The following is a 27,112-nucleotide window of genomic DNA, read 5'->3' as shown; positions in this document are numbered from 1 at the left end:
TACAAGTGGCCTGTCATACTGTATTTGCATCACACTTGCTCATGTCCAATTACCCAAAGCAACCTGCACAGCCAAGCTCAGAATCCATGTAGGAGGAGGCTATACATGGCATGAATATCAGTGTCTGTCACTGACCAATACAGTGACTGATCTGCCTCTATGCCAAGACCAGGGTCACTGACACAGGCTGATACCAGACGTGGCTGACCTAGCTAGGTGGGAGCGTCCCCAGTTATCTCCCTCCCCAGTGAAACTACAAACTCCCAATGGATGGGGCCAGACCTCGGGCCTCATTGATAACTCATTAGGGCCAGCACAGTGCCAGGCATGTAGAGAATGACCCATAAAAACTCATTGATGAACTTCTAATATTACACGTTTTCAAACACTACTGTATAATTATTCTCAAGTAGTGTGGTCTCCGGGAGCAACTCTCAAAATGAACCAGGATTGTTTACTTTCAAGACTGAAGAAGGTCCCTCGTTGCAAGAGGTTGGGCCAGGGCTTTCCAAAGCAGTCCATGATAGTAAAACCTCCTTAACAGCCTGTGTGCAGTCTTTGTCGTGAGAAGTAGCCTGTGTTGTCTTTTAGAAATAGTGACAGAATGCATGAAAGACAAGGAACACTTAATTTGAAACCTATAGATGTGTGGTGGTTTTAAATCTTTTTTTTTAAGCTTATTTACTTATTTTGAGAGAGAGAGAGAGATCAATGATAGATAGATAGATAGATAGATAGATAGGATAGAAAGAGAGGGAGAGAGAGAATCTCAAGCAAGCTCCACACTGTCAGCACAGAGCCTGACATAGAGCTCAAAACACAGCTGTGAGATCATGACCTGAGATGAAATCAAAAGTCAGACACTTAACCGACTGAGCCACCCAGGCTCCCTGATGCATAGTATTTTTAAACATGTCCATAGGGGTGCCTGGATGGCTCAGTCAGTTAGGCGTCCGACTTCAGCTCAGGTCATGATCTCATGGTTTGTGGGTTCAAGTCCCACGTCCAGCTCTGTGCTGGAAGCTCAGAGCCTGGAGCCTGCTTCGGAGTCTACATCTCCCTCTCTCTCTGTCCCTCCTCCGCTCACACTCTCTCTCAAAAATAAATAAAACATTAAAAATTTTTAATAAATAAACAAACATGTCCATAAATTCTTTGACACCCCTCTCTCAAAAAGCAGGTCTAACTTGTCTCCCCTTGAATAGCAGCTGTCCTTCATCACTTACTTCTAATGAAGAAAATGTGGCAAAAATGATTTTGCATGTGTTCCCAAGCCAGTCACAAGAGGCGACCCACACAGCCTCTCCTGGCCTCCCCTTGGGACTTTCACCCTTAGAACCCAGTGACTACACTATGAAGAAGCCACACACGCAGCCACGTGGAAGTCCAGGTGCAGATGTTCCGGCCACAGCTCCAGCTGAGGTCCCAGACTATGCCCGCATCCCCCAACCCCTGCGAGACATGGTGTGAGCTCTCGTGCAATCCCAGCCTCCCAACCAACACCAAGTGGAGCTGAGACCAGCTGTCCTCACCAAGCCCTCGCAGTACTTGAGATTCATAAGCAAAATAAACACGTGAAGCGATAAGATCTGGGGGTGGTTCATAGCACAGCAATAGATGCAGAACCTGGGACAAGAAGGAAGGGACTTTCGAGATAACATAGTGCAACTTGGCCATTTGACAGAAGATGGAAGTGACTTGCCCCAAGGTGACCCAGAGACGGCCATGGACTTATTTTTGAGAGAGACAGCATGAGTGGTAGAGGGGCAGAGAAGGGGGGGACAGAGGATCCGAAGCGGGCACAGAGCCAGATGTGGGGCTTGAACTCATGAACCGTGAAATCATGACTTGAGCCAAAGTTGGATGCTCAAGCGACTGAGCCACCCAGGTGTCCCTCCTATCTTTTGATTGTAAGTCTAACACTCTTTGTATCTCCTGCCTGGGACTGACCCAACACTCATTCCAACCCCCTTCTCCCTGACCTCTCAGTGCAGATGAAGGTCTGCCGCTAAGGATGGAGAGATGAAAAGAGGAGTCGAAGGTTCCAGAAACATCCCTGAGCAGCCACACCAGCCCCGGACTGCCCGCCTCCGGAATTAGCATGCAAGGAGAATAAATGCCCGTGAGTTTCAGTTAGGGTTTCTGTTATCTGCAGCCAGATGCGTGCCTAACTATACACTGGCTTTCAGATGGCACTGAATTCAGAGCTCCTACTTGGCATTCCCAACTTACTTTGGTACTGATGCCAGAAACACATAACCAAGCTAAACCATGTAACTCCAGGGGCCAACTTGAGAGAGCTCCTCACCGCCCTTCTTGCTGCCAGAATTGCCAGAATACTCAGAACAAGCTGGTCCTCACCCATCCTCAGCCTTCAAAGCTGACCCAGACCTGCCCCAGCATCCTGAATGCTCCCTCCGGCCAACGGAGGACAGTAGATGCCTGGTGCTTTTCTCAGCCCTACAGTTACCGAGTCACAACACCAGGCTCCCCAGGGACTGCCTGAGCCCTCAGAGGGGTAACGAAACAGATTGCACAGCGCTTACCTGACAAGCAGAACAGGGGAGGCCCCCAGTAAGTGTGTGCAGCCAGGGTATGTCTTCTGCTGCTGTGGGTGGGGTTTGCTCAGAGACCCCCTCCTCAGGTCCTATCCCAGCTGAGGCCTGAGGTCACCCCCGTGTAGAATCAAAAGCTGACGGCTCTGACCGAAGCTTTACACCAGGCACCTTTTTTTCCTGAGTCTGTTTACCTGGTCATGACTTAGTATTATCCCTTTTAAAATAATCAAGTTTTGGGGTGTCTGGGTGGCTCAGTCAGTTGAGTGTCCGGCCTCAGCTCAGGTCATGATCTTGCAGGTCCGGAGCTGACAGCACAGAGCCTGCTTGGGATTCTCTCTCTCTGCCATTCTCTCTGTCCCTCCCCCGCTCATGCTCTCTCTCTCTCTCAAAATAAATAAACTTAAAAAAAAAAAAAGCAATTCCTACAGAAACACATGAACAGGAAGGTTTACTACCTATCGGCAGTGGAGAGGCAGGGAGCCAGCTGTGTTTTTCATTCTGACTTCCAGTTTGCCAGGCGCCGATGCTTTTGGTAAATATAATAAAATGATGCAGTAGAAAATAAAATTTTAAAAACCCAAAACATAAAAGCACTAGCCCATGTTTTTTATTATGAGATTCAACAGACATAAAATTACCGCTTAAATTGCTGTAAAACTTTCCAAATACTCTCAATTTCTATCCTAATCTTGTTATAGGTCCATAACAAACAGTTCAAGGGCCAGCACCCATTGGCAAACCACATTTTGAGTAGCACTGCCCGGAGCACTGTTCAACAGCAAAAATGCAAACATCTTAAATGACCAGCAATAACGCAGTTGTTAAATACACTTTGGTATATCCATGTTATGGTTTAGCAATAAAAAATAATGAAGCCTATGAGTCAGTAACTCGATTCCTAAGTATATAGCCAACAGAAATGAAAACATATGTTCCCACAAAAACTTGTACATGAATGTTCATAACAGCTGCATCCATCATGGCCAAATACAGGAAACCCAGATGTCCGTAAATGGACGAATGGATCAACAAAATGTGGTATATCCACGCAATGGCATATTATTTGGCCTTAAAAAAGGAACGAAATACTGGCACATGCCATACACGGGTGAACCCGGAAAACCTTATGCTAAGTAAAAGAATCCACATACCAAAGGTCACATATTTATGATTCCACTTAAACAAAATGCCCAGAAGAGGCAAATAGAGTGAAACAAAAAAATAGAGGGGCACCTAAAAATTAGGGTGGCTCAGTCAATTATTCATCCGACTCTTGACTTCAGCTCAGGTCATGATCTCATGGTTCGTGGGATCGAGTCCCACATGGGGCTCTATGCTGACAGTGTGGAGCCTGCTTGGGATTCTCTCTCTCTTCCTCTGTCTCTGCCATCCCTCCACTTGCACACACTCTCTATTAATCTCTAAATAAACAAACACACAAACAAACATTTAAAAAAATATAGATTAATGGTTTCCAGGAGCTGAGGGTGACAGCAGGATTGGAAGATGATGTCTAAGGGGCACAGGGCTTCTACTTGGGGTGACAGAAATGTTCTAAACACAACCGTGGCAATGGTGGCACCACACTGCATACACTAAAAATTGCTGAATTGTACACTTTAAATACATGAATTCTGTGGTATGTGAGTTCCACCTTTATTTTTTTTTAAAGATTTTTTTTTTTTTTAAGTAATTTCTACACCTAACATGGGGCTTGAACTCACAACTCCAAGATCAAGAGTCGCATGCTCTTCTGAGAGCCAGCCTGGTGCCCCCTGTGAGTTCCACCTTAATAAAGCTGTTACAAAAACATAAGGAGAGTCCTACAGCTATTAAAACAAATGAATTAATTATTTAAAACCTAAAGAAATCCTACATCTGGATGTTTTCACTAGGGATTTCTCCCAAACATTTAAGAAAGGTGCAACATAGAGGCACCTGGTGGCTCAGTGGGTTAAGGGCCTGACTTCAGCTCAGGTCATGATCTCACGGTTCATGGGTTTGAGCCCCACATCGGGCTCTGTGCTGACAGCTCAGAGCCTGGAGCCTCCTTCAGATTCTGTGTCTCCCTCTCTCTCTGCTCCTCTCCCCTGCGCACTCTCTGTCTCTGTCTCTCTCAAAAATAAATAAACATTAAAAAAAATTTTTAAAAAAAGGACAGAAAGGAGCAACATTAAATCATATACTAATTCTTCCAGAAGAAACAGGGCTAACAGTTCCCAATTCATCTTATAAGTCCTGGTCTTAATACTAAAAACTGACAATAGAGGGAAAAAGGACACTTACAGACCATCTCTCTATGAAGACAGATGCAAAATCCCCAAACACAATGTTAGCAGATTGGATCTAGCAAGCTATTAAAATAACATAGCCTAATCAATAAGGGTTTACTTCCAGGAATGCAAGGGAAGTTAACATTCTACAATCAATCAATGTAATCTACTGTTTTCACAGAGAAAAAAAAGGCGGGGGGGGGGGGGGGGGGGAAGCTATTATCTGATTAGCCCATAAATGCAGAAACATCACTGGACAAGTTTTAACACCCAGTCATAACTTAACAAACAAACAAACCTCACCACAAACTAAGAAAAGAAGAAAAACTTCTTTAATGGGATTGGCAGCTGCAAAAACCCTAAAGTAGTGGTCATGCTTAGTGTTTCCCTCCGGGTTGGGTTATGAAACCAGGATGCCTCTGCTCCAGAACTGGTAATACCTCTGTTCAGCACGATGGAAGGTCTCAGCCAAAGCAGTGAGTCCAATAAAAGAAATAAAAGGCACAGAATAGGAAACAAACAAAAAAACAAAAAAACCCTCTATTTATAGACAATATGATAGAAAATACATGGAAAATCTAAAGACAAACTGTTAAACATTAACAAGCAAAGGTGCCAAGGACACTAGAAATAAGAGCAACCTGAAAAATTCTCAGCAACAAACAGGAAATGAATTTTCAAAAATATTATCATTGAAAATGGTAGCAGAGGGGCACCTGGGTTAAGTTAAGTGTCAGACTTCAGCTCAGGTCATGATCTCACAGTTCATGTGTTCAAGTCCCGCGTCGGGCTCTGGGCTGACAGCAAAGAGCCTGCTTGGGATTATCTCTCTCCCCCTCTCTCTGTACCTCTCCCCAGCTCATGCTCTCTCTCTCAAAATAAATAAACATTTAAAAAATAAAAAATAAGTAAATAATCCACAACCACATGTAGCAAAATGGATGGATCTCATCATGATCAACTAAAGACAAAAAAATCTACATCATGTGATTCCATTCACGTAAAGCACAAAAACAGGCAACGTTAGCCTATCGTGTGAGAAACTGGGATGCTGATCACCCCTGGGGCAACTGGGGGGTGGGGGGGGGGGGGTGGGCAGGGAAGGGGGTGTGTCTCTGGAGGGCAGGTCATGTGCTGTTTCTTGTCTGGGCCATAGGTGTGTGCTGTCTATGCAAATTGAGCAAGCTGCAAATTTAAGATATGTGCTTGGCCTGTAGTTAAGTTCTATTTGGACAAAAAGTTAAAACAAATAATGAGGCAGACATCAGAGGCATAGATATGCTGTGTTTCTTTTTTAAGATTTTTTTTTAAGTTTATTTATTTATTTTGAGAGAGGGAGAGAGAGAGAACAAATGGGGGAGGGACAGAGAGAGAGGGAGACAGAGGATCTGAAGCGAGCTCTGTGCTCACAGAGCAAGCCTGATGTGGGGCTCAAACTCACACACCATGAGATCATGACCTGACCTGAAGTCAGATGCTTAACCAACTGAGCCACCCAGGTGTGCCTTAAGATTTTATTTTTAAGTAATCTCTACACCCAATGTGGGGCTCAAACTCACAACCCCGAGATCAAGAGTCACATGCTCTTCCAACTGAGCGAGCCGGGCACTCTCCGATACATTGATATTATAGTGACCAAAGCTACGAATGGTTGCAGAGACACAGAGTATCAAGTACATGCATATTCACTGCCCTTCTTCCACCTTCTGTGGAAGCTTGCCCCCAGAATCAGAAGGAGCGGGACACAAGCTGGGAGACTTTTACACTGGAAAGAGTGGAAAACCACTGGTGTGGAAGGAAATGTTGGAAGAGGTCCAGGAGGGCAGAGGGAAAGCAGGGAGGCTGCCCCAGCTCCCTGCCTGGAGTCACGGTTTATTGTTTATTTGAACAGGTCTCCACGTAAGCTTGGCCGTGGGCCCCAGAAGTCCATGTGGGTTGTATGAACCGAGATTTGTACCTTTAAATTGTGAAGACAAAAAAAAAAAATTCATAATACCACGTATTATTTTATTTCTGCAAGAATTTAAATGTGTATATCTGTAAAATATTTACATCCAGGGAATGGTATTGGAGAGGGTGGTAAGGTGAGGAAAAAAGGGAGACTTTTCTTTGAACTTCAGCTCTATGTTGTTTTTGAGGAGGGAGTCAGTGGGGTAATTTTAAGAAGCACAGTTTGCTTTTATAATAATAATTTTTAAAAAATAAGGGGCGCCTGGGTGGCTCAGTCGGCTAAGCGGCTGACTTCGGCTCAGGTCATGATCTCACGGTCCGTGTGTTCGAGCCCCGCGTCGGGCTCTGTGCTGACAGCTCGGAGCCTGGAGCCTGTTTCGGATTCTGTGTCTCCCTCTATCTGACCCTCCCCTGTTCATGCTCTGTCTCTCCCTGTCTCAAAAAAAATAAATAAAAAAACGTTAAAAAAATTAAAAAATAAGATAAAAGGAGGGAGAAAAAACAAAAAAAAAACAAAAATAAAATAAAATAAAATAAAATAAAATAAAATAAAATAAAATAACATAACATAAAATAACATAAAATAAAATAAAATAAAATAATAAAATAAAATAAAAGGGGGGCACTGGGTGGCTCAGTCGGCTAAGCATCCCGACTCTTGATTCCTGCTCAGGTCATGACCTCGTGGTTTGTGGGATTGAGCCTGTTGGTAGGAACCTGCTTGGAATATTCTCTCCCCCTCTCTCTCTCTGCCCCTCCCCTGCTCATGTGCTCGCTCTCTCTCTCTCTCTCTCTCAAAATAAATAAACTTAAAAAAAGTTTTTTAATGAAAAAATAAAAGGAGGGTAAGAAGACAGGAAAGGGGGGGGCATGCGGGGAGGCAGGGACCTTCAGGATGAAGCAAATGGTCTGCTCTAGGTAGAAAATGAGGCTCTCCATCATCAAGAGGTGGCCTGGAGACCAACTGAGTCAGTATGGGGACAGGGCAGATACACCTGAGTTCACGACTCACTCCATCTCTCACGCCTCTTTCACCTCTACCTCTTCCACCAAAGCAAACCCCTTGCATTCACCCACCTGTAAACTCTCCCTCCTGAGTTTATGCCCCCGAATCCCCCACATGCAATCCACCCCTCCACACATACACCTTCCCCGATTTTCTACACCCCCCACCCCTGCAAACAGTGAAGGGGCCAGTGCCCAGGTATCACAACGTGACCCTCACAGACCCCTCCTGATGGAGGTCCTGGATCCCAAGAGGGGAGGAGGCAAGAGGAGAGGATGTACATTTTGGAGAGCAAACAGGCATGGGAGGGTGGATGGAAGGTACTACCTTGTCCTCCTGGCAGTGAAGCTCAAGTCTCACTGGGGATGCAATATGGCGGGGGGGGGGGGGGGGCACTCCTGGGCAGCTGCTCCTAGCCTTCCTCAGGGGCAGCCCTCTGTCCTGTCTGTGCCTCCCATCCCCCCATACGTACACATATACACAGAGAAAATGGTAAGACCACTGGCCAGACCCCCTCCGGGGCACTTTGAGATCCACAGTCACAGCCAATAAGTGTGCCGCTCCTGTACAGAGCTGACCTTTCAGCAAGCACTTGGGCCAATACAGTCCCCCTTCATCCCCACCTAGGTGACAGGCAGTGCTGTGGATGGGAAGTGATGCTCAGGGGGAAAGTCACTATCCAATCCTCCTGTGGGTGGGACAGCTCTGGTGCACTCCCTCCCTGCCTCCAAGTCACCTGCTGCTCCCACTCACCCAGGGGCACATGTGGTCTTGTCTATACATTTTTTTTTTTTTTTTTTGAGAGAGAGAGAGAGAGAGAGTACAAGTGGAGCAGGTGCAGAGAGAGAGGGGGACAGAGGATCTGAAGCAGGCTCTGTGCTGACAGCAGCAGGCCTGACATGGGGCTCGAACTCACGAACCGTGAGATCATGACCTGAGCTGAAATCAGGCACTCAACCCAGGCACCCCACATTTTTAAAGGTACATTTGGTAGAAAGCACCACAGGGAGGCAGGCGTGTGTGCTTCTAACGGGGGACCCAGGTCTGGCCCCTCCTCCACACTGGCCATGCACTGGCCTTTGTTTGCAAGACTTTCCTTCCTCGTGAGCCCCCACCCCCCCACCCCCCACGGAACCTCAGCCCACAGCGCTTTGAACTTCTTTCTGTGCTAGCCTGTGAGTGGCCCGCACGGGACTACTTCTAAGGAAACAGACCAGGCAACTGCCTACTTCAAGCAAAGTGTCATGAAAATCATGACCTCGCGGGCAAGGCAGTGTGGCCGGCATTCAGTCCCAATTCTAAACACAGGGCTGCAAAAATAAAAAAGAACAGTGGAGTCAGGGAAGAAGGGAGGCTTTGCTGCATCATGGGGGAAACTTCAGGGCCACCCAAAAGTAAAGAGCTTTATAACTGCTGCCTGCTGATCATCAAGTTGAAGGGCTCCCCAAGGATCCAGGAGTTGCTCTTTCTGCATCCTGGAGCAGAAGCTTCACTCGGGGATTCTGGCACCAAATGAACCAAGAGTCTAAGCAGAAACGACAGTCTGTTCTGCGGGGGAGACAACAAAAGGAAAGTGTCCCCACGGTCATGCTGTCTATGCTGTCTTAGTAACATCCCACCCACAATAATGATCTGTGTCAGGCTCTCTCCCACCTCATGAGGGGACCACAAATCCACTTCCTTAGGGATAAGTGAACAGACATTATTAGACACCTAATGTATGCCAAGCACTTCCACATGTGTTCATCTCAGTGTATCCTCAACACAAACCCACGAAGAAAATAAGGTTATCCCATTTTACACACAAGGAGATGGACAGTTTAGTTTTTTTAAGTTTGTTTATTTTGAGACAGAGAGAGAGAGAGGAGAGAAAGCAAGCAGAGGATGGACACAGAGAGAGAGAATCCCAAGCACGCTCCAAGGTGTCAGCACAGAGTCCCACATGAGGCTCGAACTCATGAACCATGAGATTGTGACCCGATCTGAAATCAAGAGTCGGGCGCTTAACTGATGGAGCCATCCAGGGGCCCTGAGGAGAAAGACAGTTTAAAGAATCAAATAACTCACAGAGCCCATGGGTGGTGGCCACAGCTGGCACTCGTGGCTGAATCCATCCGCATCCAAATCCAGACTCCTTTCCTGGACGCCAAAAGGTATCCTGGCACCCACAGGAGAGATGCTTCTCTGCCTCTCCGCCCTGCCTGGAAACCCCAGGTGGAGGGACACACACAGAGTCCAGGCCTGCCCAGTGGGGCTTCTTCTCCTGGGACCCTGAACCTCAAGCACAGTGACACACATAAAAAAAAAAGTTGGCTGGGCGGTATCTGAGAAGCCTCCATGCCCTGGGGACCTGCTGCCCTGATTCCCAGAACTTTCCTGCATAAGCCTCTTCCCAAGCAGGTGCATCACTTTTGTGAGCTCCGGTTTTCCTTCCAACACTTTCCCTTGCTCTCTAACTCTGCCAACTTGATTCTGCTACTAGGAACAAAGAATGCAAGCTCGCTCACCATCCACCGAGATGTCCTCCTTCCTCTCTGCTCCCTGGAACAACACGCCAGCTACTTGCCCTCTTTCCCAGGTCTGGGGGCACATCCCAGGGCCCAGCTCCCGTGACATGCCGCTACTAAACACTTATGGACGATGAAGCGGGAGGACGCATGCAGCACCGTGGGACAGAGCGAGCCAAACTAACATATGAAGGGGGAAAGGAGACGTTTCTGTGTGTTTTTGCTGATCCTTTTTGTACAGTTTAGCAAGGGCAGCTATTTCTGTCCACACCCCTGACTTTGATCAGCCCCGGAAGGACGGAAGGCAAGCTGAGGCCACCTGTGCCAAGGGTGAGGGCACACAGGGAGCCTGCAGCACCATCTCAGCAAGCCTGCAGGGATCCCAGCTCTGGGGTGGCACATGGAGCCTGCAGGAGGAGAAGAGGGGAGAGAAGCTAGGGGGTCCAAGGGCAGGCAAGAGATGAGGGGGACGATCCTGCAAAGAGGTGAGGCTTTCCAATCTCGGGAGGTGTCTGGAGGTACCCAGGTCTATACAACTCCCAAACCCTGCTCAATTTAGGCAACAGGATAGGGGGAGGTGGGTTACTAGAAGAGAATGTACAGGAAACATTAGCTGCAAAGGATGGGAAGGCTTTTCAGGAAGGGTATTTCTGAAGTGTTTCCTTGTAGGGAATAGATTTCCGACACAGAGCGGCAAGTGCCCCAAGGCAAGCCAGCAGGAGCGGATCTGATTCACAGGGAAGGGACCCTGGCCAGCGCCAAACCAAATGCAATTGCTTCCAAACATCGGACCCCGGAGCCAGCTCAGAGCTCAGCCTAGCCAAGTCCTGGCCAGCGTTAAGCCTAAGTGAGGAAGGAGAAAAGGCCAAGTGGAGAAAACACTGGAAAGAATGTAAAGAGAGTATCAAGTTTAAAAACAAAAAGGAGGGGCGCCTGGGTGGCTCAAGTTGGTTAAGCATCGGATGCTTGGTTTTGGCTCAGGACATGATCTCACCGTTCCTGAGTTCGAGCACCGCAGTAGGGGCTTGGGATTCTCTCTCTCTCTCTCTCTCTCTCTCTCTTCCTCTCCCTCTCCCTCTCTCTCTCTCTCTCTCTCCCTCCCTCCCTTCCTCTCTGCCCCATCCCCCCCCCACTCTCAAAAATAAATAAATAAACTTTAAAAAAATAAAAGGAGGCCAACACCCCCCAAGGAGTTTTCCCACACAGGTCAAGAAACTGCCCCTGCAGGCCGCCCTGTTTGAGGACAGCATGTAATTCAAGAAGGACAATGTCAGCTATGGAAGCTTCCTGTCTAGATTTTATTACCCTTTCCCTATAACTGTCCTCTAACAGACCTGTTATTCCACAAATCACCCAAAGATATTAATAGAAAGAGCTGAATTCCATGTGTTCCCTTACTAAAGGCTGAGTTTGTCCTCTGTTCCCACCACCCTATCCAACACTCAAAGAGGGCCTGTTACCAGCCAGCCATGCAGCCAGCGGATCGTGAAGAAAGAATATGGATCCTTCAAGGAAAAATGCCAGGAGGAGAGAGATGCTTCAGGCAGGGGACTGACACACAGGTTCCAATTGAGAAACTAAGTCATTCCATAGGGCATAGGAAGGTGATGTGATTTGAGAGATGGGTCCAGAGAACAGAGAAGGAATCAGATGGAGAAATGCCATGACACAGGTGCGATGGTTAATTTCATGGGTCAACTTGGACGGACCATGGTGCCCAGATACATGGTCAAACATTTACTTTGGATGTTTCTATGAGGATTTTTTGGGATGAGATTAACATCCCAATAGGTGGACTTGGAGTAAAGCAGATTGCCCTCCATAATGTGGGTGGGCCTCACCCAATCAGCTGAAGGCCTGAATAGCACAAGAAGACAGAATTCCCAAACAAGAAAGATTTCTCCAGCAGACTGCCCTTGGACTTCATCTGCAACAACTGCCCTCCAGAAAGACTGAAACAATTTAAACACTATCACTCTGATCACTGAAAACAGTATCTCCTTTTACTAGGAATTTCTGCAATTATTCACAACAGATGAATAAGTATCCACTGAAGAAAAGTGTCACCATTTGTATTTTTCATTGGGAACTCCCTGTTCCTATTCTTTACCCATCTTTCCACTACAATATTTGACTTTTCCTTATTCTTTTGTAAGAACTTTATACTTCATGACTATCAACTGTACATTTATTATATATGTTGAATTGTTTTCAGGTATTTTTTTAAACTTTTTTTTTTAGCGTTTATTTATTTTTGAGAGACAGAGAGACAGAGAATGAGCAGGAGAGGGGCAGAGGGAGAAGGAGATACAGAATCCAAAGCAGGCTCCAGGCTCTGAGAGTCAGCACAGAGCCTGACGCAGGGCTTGAACCCACGAACTGTGAGATCATAACCTGAGCCAAAGTCAGACACTTAACCAACTGAGCCACTCAGACGCCTCTCAGTATTTTATCTTTAAACTCTGTCAGGGTGAGATTTTCCATGCAGAAAATATAAGCTCTAAGCTTAAAACGTTTCAGAAAACATTTTAAATAATGGCAGGGTTTTTCAGCCTAGACACCACCAACATTTGGGGGCGGGATCATTTTTTGTGTCGGAGGCTGTCCCGTGCCTTGTAGGATGTTTAGCAGCATCGCTGGCCTCTACCCACTAGATGCCAGTAGCATCCCCGCCACACCCCACATTGAGACAAACGAAAAACATCTCCGAACATTGCCAAATGTTCCCTGGGGACAAAATCTTCCATTTGGTGGATTCCGACTGCTTTATGATTTCCGACTTCAGTACCACGCTTCTAAACTCAACTTCCACCTCATAATTTTAAGTGACCTATTGTATTTTTGTGTTGCCCTCCACGGTTTCATTTTTCATATTTAAGTCTTCAGTTCATCTGGAGCATACTTTAGCACAAGAAATAAAGTAAGAAGCTGGAGATGATGATGATGACATTGAACTTAGCCTGGGAGAAGGCAGTGCCAACCATATGAGTAGCTCCTGATACGTGGGACATTTAATATTCCTACCATACAATGTTACATGACACCTCACGTAGTGACAAGTTGCACCTGTCACCCAATACTTGGCACAGAGTTGGCCAAGCTGAGGTCAAAACAGTTTTAGTCCTACAGCCTCAGGATTCTCAGCTACGACTAAACCAGATGGTGCTCGATACATATTGGGTGGGTGGGTGGGTGGGGCGGGCAACTGTTCCAGGAATGTGTTCGCCCATGGCTATTTTACCCTTGGAATAATCCATCACAGCCTCCAGCAAACCACCTGATTCTGGAATCTTCTGGAAAATTCCAAGGAATCTTCCATTTTAGTAGGAAAAAAAACACCAGAGTGGGTGCTTAGCTCTGTGTCTTGCTGCCCCCGGTTTGAACTTCTGTGTGCTTTGTAGTCAGTTTTTTTTTTTAATATTAATTATCCATTGCTTTTCAATGCGTGTTAAATTTCTATAGAATTTAATGAATATAGTGGGCTCCCTCTGGTGGTCATAAGAAAATTTCCAAATTCCAATGGTCAGCACACAGTTAAACCCCAAGGCCTTTATTTACGGGACATGGTACATTTTGTAATTAATAGACTCAGAGTGGCTAAATGATGCCTTAAGAGAAGACCCCTAATTATCATCCCTCAGTCATCAGTGGGTCTACTAATTGGTTCATGAAGCCACTCACTATCTAAAACCATGCCTACCATCTTCCCTTCCGAGTCCCTTGGGGGGGATTTCCCATTTCTGCTCAGGGCATCAGGCTCCCCCAGGCTTGCAGCTTCAGGCACCTCTGTCCCCACCAGTGCCATCCATCCTGTTTGTGAGCTCTGTCCACCGCGTGGCCCGTGCCTCCTGCAGCTGTTGCCCGCCATCAATTCTCACAGCCCCCACTCAAGTTCTCATGACCTCTCCTCCACAGAAGTCACCCAGCCGTCACTCACCATCCCTCCTCCACGTGCCCAGCACCATTCCAGGTTCAGTGGACACAGCAGGGAACAAGACAAAGACCATCCCCACCCACCTACCCTGAGCACCCTCTCTGGGGGCTTCTCTGCTAGAACCGAATCTGCCTCCGGCCCTTACTCCGTGCTGTTTTGAGTCCTCTTAACGCTGAACTCTTAACGCAGATTCCTTCAACTGTGTCATCTGTGGAATAACATCCACAACCGTCCATCCCCGAGACCTGCCCTTACTGCCCACTGCCACCTTCCAACCAAACACAGTTCCCCGCTATTCCAGGGGCTCCCCTGGAGTCGCCTCTGCTCAGAATGATGGGATCAGGAAATGTGCCCCCTGCCCCAGCTGGCTGAGATGCCAAGCAGTCTTCAAAATCCTGCCCGGCTATCATCTTCCCACTGCCCAGGTCCTCCTAATCTGAGGCGATATCTCCCTTCTTTTTATGTCTGTAAGACTTTTCTTTTTTGTTAAATTTTTTTAAAAGTTTATTTATTTTAAGAGAGCAAAAGAGAGAGAATGAGTGGGGGAGGGGCAGAGAGAGAGGGAGAGAGAGAATCCCAAGGAGGCTCCTCACTGTCACTGCAGAGCCCAACATGGGGCTCGATCCCACAAACCGTGAGATCACGACCTGAGCCGAAACCAAGAGTCGGACACTCAACCGACTGAGGCACCCTATGTGAGACTTTTCTGTTCAGGCTCTTCCCATTCTTAATAGAGTAAGGTTCCTGTATCTGTCCCATGACCTCCAGTGACAGGCTCTGCAATTCCTGGCACAGTCTTTGTCAATATTGCCCACAGGAAGAGCACAAAAGAGGGATAAGGAGAAATGAATGAAAGAAGGAACAAATATCAAGGCATAATGAACTGGGGACCAGAGACCACACTCCAGAGTATTCTAGCCAACAAATAAGCAAACAAGATCAGACACCCAAATTATCTCCTTCAACTCTGTGCAGTCTTACACAGTAGGATAACTGCCATCAAGTGACCTTTTTATACCATAAATTCCAGTCAAGTAGGATTTCACAGGTTAAAAAAAAAAAAAAAAAGGCATTATTTAAAAAATTCTCTGAGTAAATAATCCAAAGGGGAATCACCATTTCTTGCTTCAGAGTACCAACAAAGGGTATATACCTGGGGGCGCCTGGGTGGTTCAGTCAGTTGAGCATCTGACTCTTGATCTCGGCTCAGGTCATGATCTCACGGTTTGTGGGATCAAGCCCCGCATCGGGCTCTGCGCTGGCAGCATGGAGCCTGCTTGGGATTCTCTCCCTCCCTCTCTTTGCTCGCTGTCTCTCAAAATAAATAAATAGACACTGAAAAAAAAAAGGAAAGGGTGCACTTCCTCCACTAAGCTCTTTCCTACACCAACAAACAAGCAGGCCAAACACAAGGAATTTTTAGCACCTCTGTAACATTTGCCATTTGCTCTGTAACATTTGCCATAAACTAACAGTGAAACGTATAACTTTCATCATGCTCTCCCATGAGGGTTTCACTCTCCTGCTCAAACTTCCAGACACCGTCACAGAGCAGTGAGCGTCTCGCTCTGATTCATCTTATCAGTGCGCATCGTTTCGAAACCACACGCAACATCTCTGGTATATGATACAAGGATACCGTGGGGCACAAAGAAGAAATGAAAGGTACTCCCACTTTTCTGCAAAGTTCCTAACAAATTTCCAGGGCAGGTGGAGCCGGGTTAGAAACCAGTGCGAAGTGTACGCAGGGGCAGAGCCCCAGGCTTTGCACTGGTCCCTCTGGTTGCCGTTAGCAGTTGACAAGAGCTCATGGGCTACACGCTTCCTTTTTCTTTCCGGTTCTCTCACGCCTGTGCTCTGTCGCCAGCATTTTTCACCCACATCCCAGAAGAACACGCCAATACAGTCTGCCAAGCCTTTGTTCTTTCCCTCCAGAATATTCCCAGCCAACCTCCAGCTTCAAATCTCCTCTCCCCATCTCTCTGGCAGCCCTGCCTGACATCAGCAAAACTCAAGAAGGCAACAGGCTGCACGGTGGGTCTGGACGGGCCTGGGGACAATGGATCTGAGTTCACGGTAACCACAAGTAACTCACTCTCAGGAAGCGAGTGCCAGGCCCTATTCTAAACAACTCACATGCATTAACTCATTCAATCCTTGCAATAATCCCGGGACATAGGTACTGTTGGAAACTTTCATTTCACAGGTGAAAAACTGAGGCACTGCTTGGATAAGTTACTCGTCCAAGGTCATCGAGCTAGTAAGTACTTTATCACCGGGCCTGCCTGACTATTGGACAAGTTCAACAGAGGGAAAGGACTGCCCTTGTGTGCCTGGAGTGGAGGCAAACCTCTGGTCACATCCAGACTCTGTCTACAGTCCCCAGCTGAGGGCCACCTGGACAGGGCTCACCAGTTGCCCCTGCAGTGGTAATCTCTTATTTACGACCGCCCAGTGAAAACCATTTTGTCTTCTTCCGGGAACAGCACCCTAATATTCCTTGTGGTAAGTACCCTTCCCCATTCTCAGACCACATGGTTCTGGCAGCGTCAACCTGCCCCCACGACTGCCTCCCCCAGGTCCAAAATGGTCACATGACCCAGAGCTAGCGGATCAAGGCATCCTACCCTCCGGGCACAGCAATTAGTTCAGGCAGAGGCATCTGCCCCAAGCCCAGCAAATCAGGGTCAATTCTGGGGCTTCTTTTAAAATTTTGGTAAAATGTATATAAATCTACAATCACTGAATGGTTCAAAGTTACACAATTCCACGGCATTTATTCACATCCACCTGAATACAGCCCGACCTCTGACCTTTCCACTTCCAGTTATATGAGCTAATAAGTTGCCTTTTCTTCATTAATGTAGGATGGTTAGAACATTAGTATTCTGATGCTTGACTCAAACAGTTAATGCAATGACCTTTTGCACCACAGTGGCCCATCCCAGGACATGTAGGATGATCAGGGGTCAGAGTCAAGATTCAAATCCAGGGTTCTCGGGCTCCAAGGTGTTGGGCACTGGCTCTGACCCAGCCCTTAGGATGACCTAGGGTCATGACTGTTCTCAGTGAAGTGGGGGCCGGGTTGTCCCTTCATCTGCCACAGGACAGGCTTGGGAATAACCCTGCCAGAGCCCTTCTTGCAATATTCTAGAATTGCTGCCCTGAGGGCGCCCTCCCCAACAGACTGTGGGCTCCTGTCCTTCCAGCCCGACACCCCCAGATGCCGCAGCAGTAACCGGCTCATGACTAGCTTCAGTACAAGCCATCAGGAGGGCAGAGAACAGAGTGAGAAGGCCGTTCTCCTCCCCTCCAATGCTTCCCTGCAGGCTGGGCTGTAAGAACACAGGACAGGAGGGGTGCCTGGGTGGCTCAGTCAGTGAAGCATCCGACTCTTGATTCCAGCTCAGGTCATGATCTCATGGTTCGTGAATTCAAGCCCCTCATCGGGCTCTGTGCTGACGGTGTGGAGCCTGCTTGGACTTCTCTCTCTCTCCCTCTGTCTCTGCCCCTCCCCAGCTTGTGCTCACTCTCTCGCTCCCTCTCAAAATAAATAAAACTTAAAAAAAACAAAAAACAAAAAAAGGACACAGGACAGGAAACCACCTAAACATCCTTGGTGGTGACTGGCCAGGCACCTCACAGGATAGCTCAACAGACAATAAGGATGCCATTATTTAACCAAAATGATGTAGTACATGTCCTCTGATGTGCAAACTGAGTCACCATCTCAAAGAGAAACTGTGAATCAAAGAAAGCAGTACAGGGACAACAGCCTATGGTACCCTTTGTGGAAAGAAAAACAGGAGAGGAGTTACTGAAATATACATAACACTACCTCAAAACCCAGGCTGCCCCATACCATAGCCACTAGTCACATGTGGCCATTTAAACTGAGTAACAATTTTAAAATTTGCTTCCTCTGTCGCACTAGCCACATTGTCAAGGGCTCCATAGCCAGTAGTGGCTGTCATTTTAGCCTAGATAACAGATCATTTCCACATCACAGAAAGTTCTGCTGGGCAGCACTGCTCTAGAAAGTCAGGAAGGGGGCGCCTGGGTGGCTCAGTCGGTTAAGCGTCCGACTTCGGCTCAGGTCACGATCTTGCGGTCCGTGAGTTCGAGCCCCGCGTCAGGCTCTGGGCTGATGGCTCAGAGCCTGGAGCCTGTTTCCAATTCTGTGTCTCCCTCTCTCTCTGCCCCTCCCCCGTTCATGCTCTGTCTCTCTCTGTCTCAAAAATAAATAAACGTTAAAAAAAAAAAAAAAAATAAAAAAAAAAAAAAGAAAGTCAGGAAGCCTCTAGAAAGGTGACCAGGAGAACGGGGGAGGGGAATTATTCTTCATGTGTAATCTTTAGTAGTACCTGAACTTTTTTTTTTTTTTTTTTTATCACATCATACGTCATTTCCTACTCAAAAATAACCACTTTAGGGACACCGGGTGGCTTAGTCGGTTAAGTGTCTGACTTGGTTTCAGCTCAGGTCATGATCTCACAGTTCGTGAGTTTGAGTCCTGCGTCAGTCTCTGGATTGACAGTGTGGACCCTGCTTGGGATTCTCTTTCTCTCTCTCTCTCTCTCCTTCTCTCTCTGCCCCTCCCCCACTCATGCTGTCTTTGTCTCTCAAAATAAATAAATAAATACTTAAAAAAATAATAACCACTTTTAAACCCTAAGTACATGGGTAACATAAGAAAAGAGTGTTGGGTAAGTCCCCTGTGTCTGAAGCCTGGAGATCTCTGAGGAAGGAGTGCAGGAGTGTCTCTCTGGGCAGGTGAATGACAAAGAGCAGCATGGGGGAGGGGGGATCCCCAGGTAGCAGCCCCCCTTCCAGCCCCCACCGTAGGAAATTTTGACCCTCATAGCAACCTTAAGGCCCTCGGGATGATTCGCCTTCCTGTCCGCTTTCCTTTGCTAGGACTGCCCCAACAAGTCTCCACAAACTAGGTGGCTTAAAATGACAGACATTCTCCCACAGTTCTGGAGGCCAGAAGTGCAAAATCAAGGTGCCACCAGGGCCAGTTCCTTCGAGAATATTCTCCCCTGAGCACCCCTTTCCTCCAGCTCCTGGTGGCTGCAGGCAATCCTGGGCTTGTAGATGTATCCCTCTGTCCTCCGGAGAGCTCCTCTGCATGTTTCTCTGTGTCTCAAATCTCTCCCTTCTGTCGCATAAGGACACTGGTCACTGGACTTAGGGCCCACCCTAAATCCTGGATGGCCTCATTTTATAGACGAGAGGAGCAAGGCTCAGGCTCCTCCCTTGTCTGAGGTCACAGGGCACAGCCCTGCCAGTCTTCTCACCACTGGGTTGGGCAAGGGGCCTGCTCCCTTCTCAGCTCCACGGCTTCCTTTTCACAATGGACAACACACGGAAGAGATGCCCCCTCCTCTGGCCTCGCTTATCTGTTTGATCAGATCTCCCAGGATCTGACAAAGGATCACACAGTCCCCAGGCCATGAGAAGAAACGGGGTGGGCAGTGGGCATCTGTGAATATCTCAAATCAGATGGGGACCAAAGCTACAGAGGGCGGTTTGCGTGTCCTGACTCCAAACAGCTGCGGGGCAGATCAGAGCCCCGGAGACAGGAATCAGTGAAGGCTTCCAGTGCTAGAGAAAAAGGCTTCTGTCCTTTTTGTGACAGGGAGAATGTGCCAGCTGACAGGGGTTTGCATCGATGAAGGTCTCCAGGCCAAAGGGCTCCAATGAGGGGCGCCTGGGTGGCTCAGTCGGTTAAGGATCTGACTCTTGGTTTCGACTTGGGTCATGATCTCACAGTTCCTGAGTTTGAGCCCCCCATCAGGCTCTGTACTCACAGTGTGGAGCCTGCTTGGGATTCTCTCTCTCTGTCCCTCCCCTGCTCATGCATTAGGGCCTGGCCATGCTGGCCACACTGACCAAGCTGAGCACACCTCCCAGGACAGCTTGATAGCAGCCCTGAGACCCTCTGACGACAGCAGTGTAGTCCTGACCACCAGCAGGGGACCCCTCCAAGAGCAGGGTAGGTCACTGCCCTCCTCTCAGCAGGACTGGGGGGGTTATGACCAGACTTTCAGTCCCCCGGGTCTTCCCTGGGACTATCTTGGAACTTCTCTTGGTGGTTCAGGACCCTCCAAAAGGGAGGCAGGTCACAGGATCCCTCCGGGCTCATGGGCTTTGACCTACCCTTTCTCTATGACCTCAAAAATGCCTACAGAGCCCACTCCAATACTGTTATCATTTTTTGATAAAGATCTTGATTGTTAATAAGTGACAGACCAAGATTTGAACCTGGTTCAGATTTATTTAGGAGCTCCATGCCCCCTCACTGCCTCCTCTACATGTCTATCTCTATTTGGGACTTTCAAACTTATGGTCAGCAATGCAGAGCAGGAAACCCATTTCAATCGCCATCCAGGTCATACACTACAGATAGAAATAGCTCAAACAAAAATTTCTCTCCAATATGTTTTTATTCCAGCCTATGGCTAGTTCAACATTTCAAAACGCTGGCTGCAACCCACGGAACTGATTTCATATCTCACAAATGCTTTGTGACCCCAGTTTATTTATTGTTTTAATGTTCATTTATTTTTGAAAGAGAGAGAGAGACAGAACATGAACGGGGGGAAGGGCAGAAAGAGAGAGGGCAACACAGAATCTGGAGCAGGCTCCAGGCTCCCAGATGTCAGCCAGAGCCCCACTCAGGGCCCAAACCCATGAGCCATGAGATCATGACCAGAGCTGAAGTCAGACACTTAACCGACAGAACTACCCAGGCTCCCCTACCCAGGCTCCCCGTGACTCCCAATTTAAAAAATACTTACCTACATAGCTCACATGAATTGACATGCATACAATACTTAGAAAGAGGTGGGGGGGGGGGGAATACAAAAAAAAACAAAAAAACAAGAGGAATCACTCCTATTGTATGCATTTTTCAGATCATCCTAAAACTCACGTGTAGATCTGAATATTTCCCCCCATTGAATCAAACATCTGACTTGATGATCTGTTAATGATGTCATTACTTGTCATGTCCTTTTTGCTATTAAAATGTTAGAGGTGCTATTAAAGACTAACTCAAGTTCTTCCCTAAGATCCTCTTCCACTGGGCCCTCGGAGACAGAATTTTTCATACCAGGAGATTCACCTTTACAGAAACCCCAGGGCATCTCCCAATATGGAGATGTTAATGTTCAATGAGCTTTGTGTCTAGGCCAGCTGAAGTGGATTGGGAAATGCCAGACAGCTTGGCTAATGGAAGGAATGACAGCAAGGACAGGGGCCCCTGGGCTCAGCTCCTGTGTATTCCACGTTGTCCGGCATGGTGGGAAATCTAAGAAGTGTTGCGATTTTCAACTCATTCACTGGTATTACACATTGTTCTACAGAGGAGAATTCTTGCCCTGAAAATGCCAGGGCCAAGACAGCACACAGACTTCAATGATGGTCTGTGCCAAGCTCCCGTGAGGACAACCGGAAGACCTGATAGGCATCAGAATTCAGCCACAAGAACTGGGAATCCACAAATCCTGGCCTTATTCACAGCCATCCTGGTTGCACCACCAAAACCCAAGATAGACATTCTTATTTGAATCATTCAGACCATCATTCCCATCTTCCTCCCTCTACCTCCACCGAAAGAAATGAAAACCAAAAAACCTACAGTCACCAGAGCACTTATTTACCCCCTCGTGTCTGAACAGAGCTGGAATCACAGTTAATACTGTGTGGATGGTCCATGCCTGTTTCTGTCTTTGAAACAGGATGGCTTTCACCTTCCCAGTACCTAAGCCTTCATCATAAGTCATTTCTTTTTTGTTTTGTTTTGTTTGTTTGTTTGTTTTCATCATAAGTCATTTCTAACAGTTCCTTAATTCCTACCCCAAGATCACCATCTTCATCAAACCAGGGCAGTTCACCCTGCTAGAATCTTTGACTAGTCATCTGGTCAGGGAAAACAGGAAGAAAGACGCCGGATGGTCCACGAGGTACAACAGACAGACTGAAACCCATGCAAGCTCTTGACCATGTCCTCAGCAGTTCTGAGCAGACAGGAGACAGGACGCCAGGCCTCTGGGAAGTCAAGGGCCCACAAGAATCAAATATCCACTTACCTGGGGGGCAGACACACTCGGTCGGCGCTTCCCGAACCGTCCGGTGCTTGACCAGTCCCTCCAACTTCTGAATTAGGGAAGAAAAGAGAGGGGAGAAAAAAAAAGACCAGCATGAGTTTGAGAGTGGAGAGGGGTAAAAGTGGAAAAATCAGCAAAAAACGATGTATTGGAAAGATCTACGTCGGCAGTGGCATTTTCGAGAACATTTATTACAAGGTAGTTAAATGCTACAGGCAGTCTGGGTATGAGAGGAGAAACGAAAATAAACATGCAACAATTATTTGGGAGTCCCTGAAAAGAAGGTGGCAGGTTTCTGCTTTGTTACATTTTCAAATACAAATCCAGAAAAGCCAAAGTGACCGTGCAGTCAGCATGCAGATGGGAAGGCAGAGGAGAGGGAGGCTGGGCAGGCCACACCAAAACTGGCCCTTCTAGCCCTTGGTCCACAGATCAGGCCCCGACCCAGGAAGACCCAGGTTCCCTCCCCGTAGCCCCACCCGACAGCCCACTGGCCTCAGACCCCAGGCCCAGGCCTAATCCACCCTGATGACATCTTCCTTTCTTCTTACCAGCAGGGATCCTTGGCCTAGAAAATTTGGCTGAGCACAGTCTAACAAGAACATCTACGCATGCCCAGTCCTGTGCTAGATTTGGGTGAAGGGGAAAGAATTACCCCAGAAATAGGGTCAAACATCACAGCTCCGCTATGATGGTTTAACTGTAACCTTAGAGATCCTGATTATTGTCCCTGCCTTGCACTGAGGGGACAAGCTTAGAAAAAAAAAAAAAAAAAGAAGAAGAAATTAGTCCCAAAGCCCAAATCTAGGTTTAGGAAGGTGTAATGACTGGCTCATAATCCCAAAACTAGCCAAGACTTGAGTCCCAACAAGAATAAATAAAGCATTAGCCTTTCTCTAGGAAGCAAACAAAAATCTCCCTAAAGGTAAGACAAAGCAAATCCTAAACAGGCTGAGTGACAAAATGCGATACCACCGCTAAACCTGAAGTGTTTGTTTTTTTAGGTTCAAACCTAAAAATGTAATCTTTCTCAATAAAAATAAATAAATAAATAAATAAATAAATAAATAAAAATTTAAAAGCCCTTGAAAACGGTACAGCAAGCAAATACAACTGTTTTTTTTTTTAATATTTATTTACTTTTGGGAGAGCGCAAGGGAGGGGAAGAGAGGGGGGACAGAGGATCTGAACCAGGCTCTGCACTGACTAGCTGTCTGCAGCAAGCCTGATGTGGGGCTTGAACTCACGAATGTCAAGATCATATCTTGAGCCAAAGTTGGACGCTCCACCGACTGAACCACCAAGGAGCCCCAAAACTGGGTTGTTTTTTTTTTACTTTTTATTTTAAAGTAATCTCTGTACCCAACTTGGGGCTCATTCATAACCCCAAGATCAAGAGTCCTGTGCCCTACCAACTGAGCCAGCTGGGCACCCCAAACGTATTTTTTAAATATGTATTTATTTTTTGAGAGAGAAAGAGACAGAGCGCGAGTGGGGGAAGGGCAGAGAGAGAGGGAGACACAAAATCGGAAGCATGCTCCAGGCTCTGAGCTGTCAGCACAGAGCCCGATGTGGGGCCCGAACCCACAGACGGGAGATCATGACCTGAGGTGAAGTCAAATGCTCAACTGACTGAGCCACCCAGGCACCCTTCCAAAACTGTTATTTCTAAAGAACTGCTTTCCAGGAGATAAGAATGACATCCCTAGTTTTGAGCCCCTGACCCACCGAGCCTGGAATTTTCAAAGGAGATGGGACTCCAGCCAAGTCCTGTCTGCCTCTGGCTGGAGCAGCCCAGGATCAGGAGCCCTACAAACCTCCCCCCACCCCTCAGCCCACCAGCACCGCCCCGCCCCGCCAGGCGGGCCTTGTTGCCCTGAGCTACTACTGCTTGCAGAGTCAAGGCAAGGACCATCCACTGTCACTGAACCAGAACTCAGAAGCCGCCTGCAGATGCGGATACTGGCGTAAGAGGGACCTCAACTCACTGCCCACCCCCACCCCCCACCCGCGCACCACAGCGTACTTTCGCATACTATTACAGATTTCAGATTTTACATGGAAAAAGAATCCAGCCTTCTCGTTTAAGCCAATTTGTGTGAGACCCTCTCATCTGTTTTTATCATTGCTAGACAGGCTAGAAGCCATACTAATTTCCTTTTTTTAAACAAAAGCATTTAAAGCTAAAAGCCAATTCGTTTTAACAACCCGCGATCACATCTGGGCGGCTCTCCTGAAAGGGAGGGAGGCTTTATCAAATACTGATAGGAAACACAATGACTTCTGAACTGCTCTTATCGTAAAATAAAAAACTAAACAGGAAACTATTGGGGGGGGCGCTTTACTGTTAATGCTAGTAGGTGGGGTCATAAAATACTGGGATTGAGTTTTTGTTTGATCACTTATCCTAACTCCTTTTATGCCTGTGTTTCTCTGGATTATACAGTGAATCTGCAGTTTTACCGGCTACCCTCTAGCTTACCGCCCCCCCCAACCGCCACTCCAGGCCCCGAACTTTCTGTGGGTTTGAAATGCCACTATCAGGAACACAAAGTGAAATGTTTGAATTAGAAACCCAATCCCACAATCTTTATTTCCCTGTTTTTTTTTTTTCATTCTGCATTCAAGAAAATATTCCTTTGTGCCCAGGTTTGTAAAAAAAAAAACAAAAAAAAGATTTAAAAGCCACAACTTTTTTACATTCAATTATCTGGCAGCACCTCTAGCATCTGCAAACAATATGGTCCTGGTTTTACATATGCAAACAAGTCCTGACTCCTAAAGTAAATAAAGGATGAGTTTCTGAGAAAAAAGTCCCTGAGACTTTGGGAGCCTTTCCCTCCAAGAGTAAGGAGGAGGAGAACTTGAAGTTGCCTGGGGGGGGGGGGGGGGGGGGGGGGGGGGGGGTAGCGAGCACTGTGGAGAAAATTACTCCAGGAAAATCATGGTTCTCAGAAAAGCATTACACAATTAGATGATAAATTTATTAATGACGTGTGGGAGCACTAGTCTGGGCCACTTGGCCAGATGTTTGGTCATAGCCTCCAACGGTCGCATTTTGATGAAATATGAGTTAACATACAAAAAAAGGACAGAATGATTTATTTCTGTAAAATGATATAAATAAAGCCACAGAGACATTCCTATCCTCTTGGACAGAGGATTCCTGCTCTAGGGGATATATCTTGAGAAAATAAAAATCAGCAGAAGCAAAGAATGATACCCATGAAGTTGCACCCCAAAACAGTGGGAGTGGTTTAGAAGGGTGGCGAAGCCCCTGATAAAACTGCCCTATTTCATTTAGTATCATTATGAACACTATGTGGCAAAAAGGGGGAGAAATGTTTATGAGACCATCAATAAAAGGTCTACATCTGTATGAAAATTCAGGCACTGGGTGACAGCAGCTACCAAAATATGAACCCCCTTGGGTGTACAGAGTATGGTGATTTACTTCTTTTAGAAGCCCCTCCTGTGGGGGCGCCTGGGTGGCTCAGTCAGTTAAGCATCCAACTTCAGCTCAGGTCATGATCTCCAGGCTTGTGACTTTGAGCCCCACATCAGGCTATTTGGTGACAACTTTGGATCCTCTTTCTCTCTCTCCCCCCCCCCCCCCCCACGCTCTCTCTCTCAAAAACAAATGGAGGAGGGGCGCCTGGGTGGCTGTCGGTTAAGCGTCCGACTTCAGCTCAGGTCACTATCTCGCGGTCCATGAGTTCGAGCCCCGCGTCGGGCTCTGGGCTGATGGCTCAGAGCCTGGAGCCTGCTTCCGATTCTGTGCCTCCCTCTCTCTCTGCCCCTACCCCATTCATGCTCTGTCTCTCTCTGTCTCAAAAATAAATAAATGTTAAAAAATAAAAATAAAAAACAAATGGAGGAGATGGTATATTTGAAAGTTGTTAAGAAAATAGATCCTAAAAGTTCTCATCACAAAGAAAAAACACTTTTTTTTTTGTAACTATATGAGATGATGGATGTGTACCAAAGTTATGGTGGTAATCATTTCACAAACCATGTAAGTTAAGAGTCATTGTGCTATATAACCTTAAGCTTATACTGTATTATATATATACCATATATCAATTATATCTCAATAAAATTATATCTCAATGAAAAAAAAAACAAATGGAGAAGGAGAAGGAGGAGAAGAAGAAGAAATCCTTCCTGTGTTCTAATACCATTTTTTTAGTTAAAAAAAAAATTCTGAAAGTAGGTAAGAACCAAAATGAAGCCCTACGGCCTCCCCGCAGAGGACAATTTGTGAATGACAGGTGATTCCATCCTCCCTGGGACACGAACTCCCAGGACGCAACAGAGGACCCTCTCTGTGCAAGGCACAAATCCTCTGCCCTCCTCCCACCCCCACAGGGAAGAGCCCCTGCGTGCATTCTCACTACCACCATCAACCCAAGAGGGCAGCATTTTCTGGCCTCTGACATTCTTTTTTTTTTTTTCATGCCTTGGCATGATGATGAGGAAGATAACAAATAGCAAGTATTATTACTGAGGACACTGATTACTTGATGGGGACCAGGCACTGTGCCCACAACTGTTATCCCATCTAGCCCTGCCAATACCCGCCATGAGGCTGGGACTATTATTACACCCATTTACAGATGAGAAAACTGAGACCACAGAGGGCAATATAAGCGCCAGGATGGGACCTCAATCCTGGTAGCAACCAGCTCCAATCACAAAGCAAGACAACCTCTGCTTACAAGCAATGTTCATAACTAACAACAAACAAACAGTTGCTACCCACAGTCAGGC

At 46.9% G+C, this 27,112-nt stretch overlaps 1 protein-coding gene across 1 annotated transcript in view; it reads right to left on the bottom strand.

Moving 5' to 3' along the window:
* Positions 1-27,112, bottom strand: part of COL23A1 (collagen type XXIII alpha 1 chain) — a 357,994-nt gene that overhangs the window by 310,937 nt on the left and 19,945 nt on the right. The window contains exon 2 of the mRNA XM_042933054.1: positions 22,325-22,391. Within this exon, the coding sequence (XP_042788988.1) occupies positions 22,325-22,391 (67 nt within the window). The remainder of the gene's footprint in view (positions 1-22,324; positions 22,392-27,112) is intronic.

The sequence above is a fragment of the Panthera leo genome, chromosome A1, assembly GCF_018350215.1.
Source record: "Panthera leo isolate Ple1 chromosome A1, P.leo_Ple1_pat1.1, whole genome shotgun sequence".
Lineage (NCBI taxonomy): Eukaryota > Metazoa > Chordata > Mammalia > Carnivora > Felidae > Panthera > Panthera leo.
The sequence above is the reverse complement of the archived record's forward strand: the minus strand, read 5'-3'. Positions and strand labels throughout refer to the sequence as shown.